The 3,123-nt window shown below is 67.0% G+C and overlaps 1 protein-coding gene across 1 annotated transcript in view; it reads left to right on the plus strand.

Moving 5' to 3' along the window:
- The first annotated feature begins 396 nt into the window (after positions 1–396).
- Positions 397–3,123, plus strand: part of TRMT2A (tRNA methyltransferase 2A) — a 4,440-nt gene continuing 1,713 nt past the window's right edge. The window contains exons 1-7 of the mRNA XM_024763711.1: positions 397–645; positions 762–1,327; positions 1,522–1,630; positions 1,876–2,057; positions 2,236–2,350; positions 2,442–2,557; positions 2,634–2,745. Coding sequence (XP_024619479.1) covers positions 622–645; positions 762–1,327; positions 1,522–1,630; positions 1,876–2,057; positions 2,236–2,350; positions 2,442–2,557; positions 2,634–2,745 — 1,224 coding nt within the window. The 5' untranslated portion in view covers positions 397–621. The remainder of the gene's footprint in view (positions 646–761; positions 1,328–1,521; positions 1,631–1,875; positions 2,058–2,235; positions 2,351–2,441; positions 2,558–2,633; positions 2,746–3,123) is intronic.

Genomic DNA, 3,123 nt, shown 5'->3' on the forward strand with positions numbered 1-3,123 from the left:
GCTCCGCGGCCTCTCGGCGACTGGTCGCAGCTCCTTCCTCCGCGTCTGGCGCCGGCACCTCCCGCCCGCCCTCTCTTCCCTCCGCCCCGCGACCCGAACCCCGACCCCTGACCCCGGCGGCGGGAAACGCGCCGCGATTCAAAACCAGCGCAGCTTTATTGGCTCAGGCGGCGGACACTCTCATTGTCCAGCCCGCCCCGCGCTTCCCGCCAAAACGCCCGCAGCGCATGCCCGGCCCGCCCGGAGGCCGGGGAGCGCGCACTCCCGGCGGCCCTCGCGCGCACTTCCGTTCGCGGCCGCGCGCGCCCCTAGAGCTCGCGGACAGTGCTGGGGGTCCTAGCGGCGCGTGGCGATGACGTCGCCGGAAGCGGGGACGATAGAGACGCGCCGCCTCAGCTGCGCGCGCCGGCTGACGAGAGAGCGGCAGGCGAGGAGAACGGCGGGCGCGGGACCCTGCCTGGCTGGCTGCGCAGCCCGTGCCTGAGACCCGGACCTGAGCGCAGAGGGTACGAGTCCCGCCCCTGCCCGGGCCGGAGCAGGGCCGGCCTCACCGAGTCGCAGCCGCTCTCCGCGCGCCGCCCGTGTGCCAGGCCCCGGGCGAGGCGGCGGACGGAGCGGACGATGGGTGACGAGCTCGACGGCGAAGTACGGTGAAGGGAGACCCTGGTGGAGCCGGAGGCGGGTGGTGAGATGGGACGGGGAGGGAGAGGCTCGGAGCGCGCGGGCCCCAGCCAGCCCCCCTGTCTGCTGTCTCCACGCAGGGCCGGGCGTGCGTGGGGGGCCCCGGCCAGGACGGCCCCAGCGCGCCGGGCAGCCCCACGGCCCCGGGCCCCCATCAGGGGGAGGAGCAGGCCACGGGGGCCGGGGCCGCGGGACCGGGTGCTCAGCCGGGGCCCTACGGCTACATCCGGGCTGGCCTGTTCACCTCGGAGATCTTCAAGCTGGAGCTTCAGAACGTGCCGCGCCACGCCAGCTTTAGCGACGTCCGGCGCTTCCTGGGCCGCTTCGGGCTGCAGCCCCACAAGACGAAGCTGTTCGGGCAGCCTCCCTGCGCCTTCGTGACCTTTCGCAGCGCCGCCGAGCGCGACAAAGCCCTGTGTGTGCTGCACGGCGCCCTGTGGAAGGGCCGGCCGCTCAGCGTGCGCCTGGCCAGGCCCAAGGCTGACCCCTTGGCCCGGAAGAGGCAACGGGAGGACCAAGGGGAGCCACCTGCCATCCCCGCCACGTGCATTGCTGATGTGGTGACCCCTCTTTGGACGATACCCTACGCGGAGCAGCTTGAACGGAAGCGGTTGGAGTGTGAGCAGGTGCTGCAGAAGCTTGCCAAGTGAGTGTGGGTGCAGGCACTCCTGGGCAGAGCGCCCATCGGCGGCTCCCTGTGCGCTCAGCCTGCTCAGATACCCCTCTGGGGAGCCAACCAATAAAAACCCTGTGTTACCGGTCGGGACAGTGAGGTCCCAAAAAGGGGCCCAGGTGCTTGGGCAATTGGAGCCTGACCTCTGCCCCTCCTTTGCCCCGCAGGGAAATCGGGAGCACCAACCGCGCCCTGCTCCCTTGGCTGCTCTTACAGAGGCACAAACACAACAAGGCCTGCTGCCCACTGGAGGGGGTCCGGCCATCACCTCAGCAGGTCAGGGCCTCTGCTCTCACAGAAGCTCCTCCTTCCTGGCTCTTCCATCTCTCTTCCTGCTGCGCATCTGCTTATGGTTCTCATCAAGTGCATGTTAGTTGTCAGCCTTTTGCCCTGGGCTGCCAGGGCCTGCGGGGAACCAGGGCCTTGGTCACTGCTGTCTTTTGCTGTGCACCCTCCATGCACGAGTGCTGGACCGCTGGGGTAAGGGTGAGCATCTCTGTTTCCTTCTACTCTCCTTGCAGACCGAGTATCGGAACAAATGTGAGTTTCTTGTTGGTGTTGGGGTGGATGGGGAAGACAACACAGTCGGCTGCCGGCTTGGCAAGTACAAGGGCGGGACGTGTGCTGTGGCAGCCCCCTTCGACACCGTGCATATCCCTGGGGCCACCAAGCAGGTGGTGAAGGCTTTCCAGGAGTTCATCCGGTGAGGACACGTGGCTGGGCTGGTGGCTCCGGGACATCCCGAGGCAGTCTGGGAGCAGAAGACCTGGGTCCTATCTGGGGGGTCTGGTGGGTGTGGCTGGAGGAGAGAGCAGGGACGCTGCTCACCCTATCTTGGTCGGCAGATGTCAGGGACTTAGGGCCATCTGTGGCTCCCACAGGTCCACTCCCTACTCGGCGTATGACCCGGAGACATACTCGGGTCACTGGAAGCAGCTGACCGTGCGCATCAGCCGCCGTGGCCAAGCCATGGCCATTGCCTACTTCCACCCGCAGGTCTCAAGCGGGTGGCTTGCTGGGGGAGGGGTGTCTGGGCCAGAGCAGACTTCGACACAGTCTCATGGGCTTTTTCTATTGCCTGCTCCAGAATCTGAGCCCTCAGGAGCTGGAGGGGCTGAAGGCTTCTTTGGCACAGCACTTCATGGAGGGGTCAGGCAAGACCAGCGGGGTGACTTGCCTCTACTTCGTGGAGGAGGGACAGCGGTTAGTAGTCCAGGTGGGGCTGGGCGGGTTTCTCCGAGGACTGGTGACACCGATAGACCCACCTTCCCGCCCACAGAAAGACCCCCAGCCAAGAGGGCCTGCCTCTGGAGCACGTGGCCGGGGACGAGTGCATCCGCGAGGACCTGCTGGGGCTGACCTTCCGGATTTCCCCTCACGCCTTTTTCCAGGTGACCAGATCCCTGGGCTCCGGGCTGGTGCAGCAGAGAGGGGAGAGCATCCAGGCAGGGAGCTGCCAGGGCTGTGAGGTCGGCCACCTGGAAGATGGGCTACTAACCGTGGCCACTCGCTAGACCCTGGTGACCACCCTGTGGGAGGGTGGCTTGTGGGCACAACACCAGGCTCTGGCACTGGTGGGGTCTGATATCTGCTGCTGCAGGGGTCTCATGGGTCCAGCTTTCGAGGAGGTGGGAGGGGGGCAGCATTGAGTTGCTTTCTTGGGCCGGGAGACTGGGTGTGGACGGAGGGGCCCTGGGGCCCTCAGGCAGTTAGAGGTGGAGAAGGGAGTGGGGGGGGGGGCGACCAAGAGCACAAGCACCTGGGGATGC

This window comes from Neophocaena asiaeorientalis, unplaced genomic scaffold (assembly GCF_003031525.2).
Source record: "Neophocaena asiaeorientalis asiaeorientalis breed wild unplaced genomic scaffold, Neophocaena_asiaeorientalis_V1.1 scaffold110, whole genome shotgun sequence".
Lineage (NCBI taxonomy): Eukaryota > Metazoa > Chordata > Mammalia > Artiodactyla > Phocoenidae > Neophocaena > Neophocaena asiaeorientalis.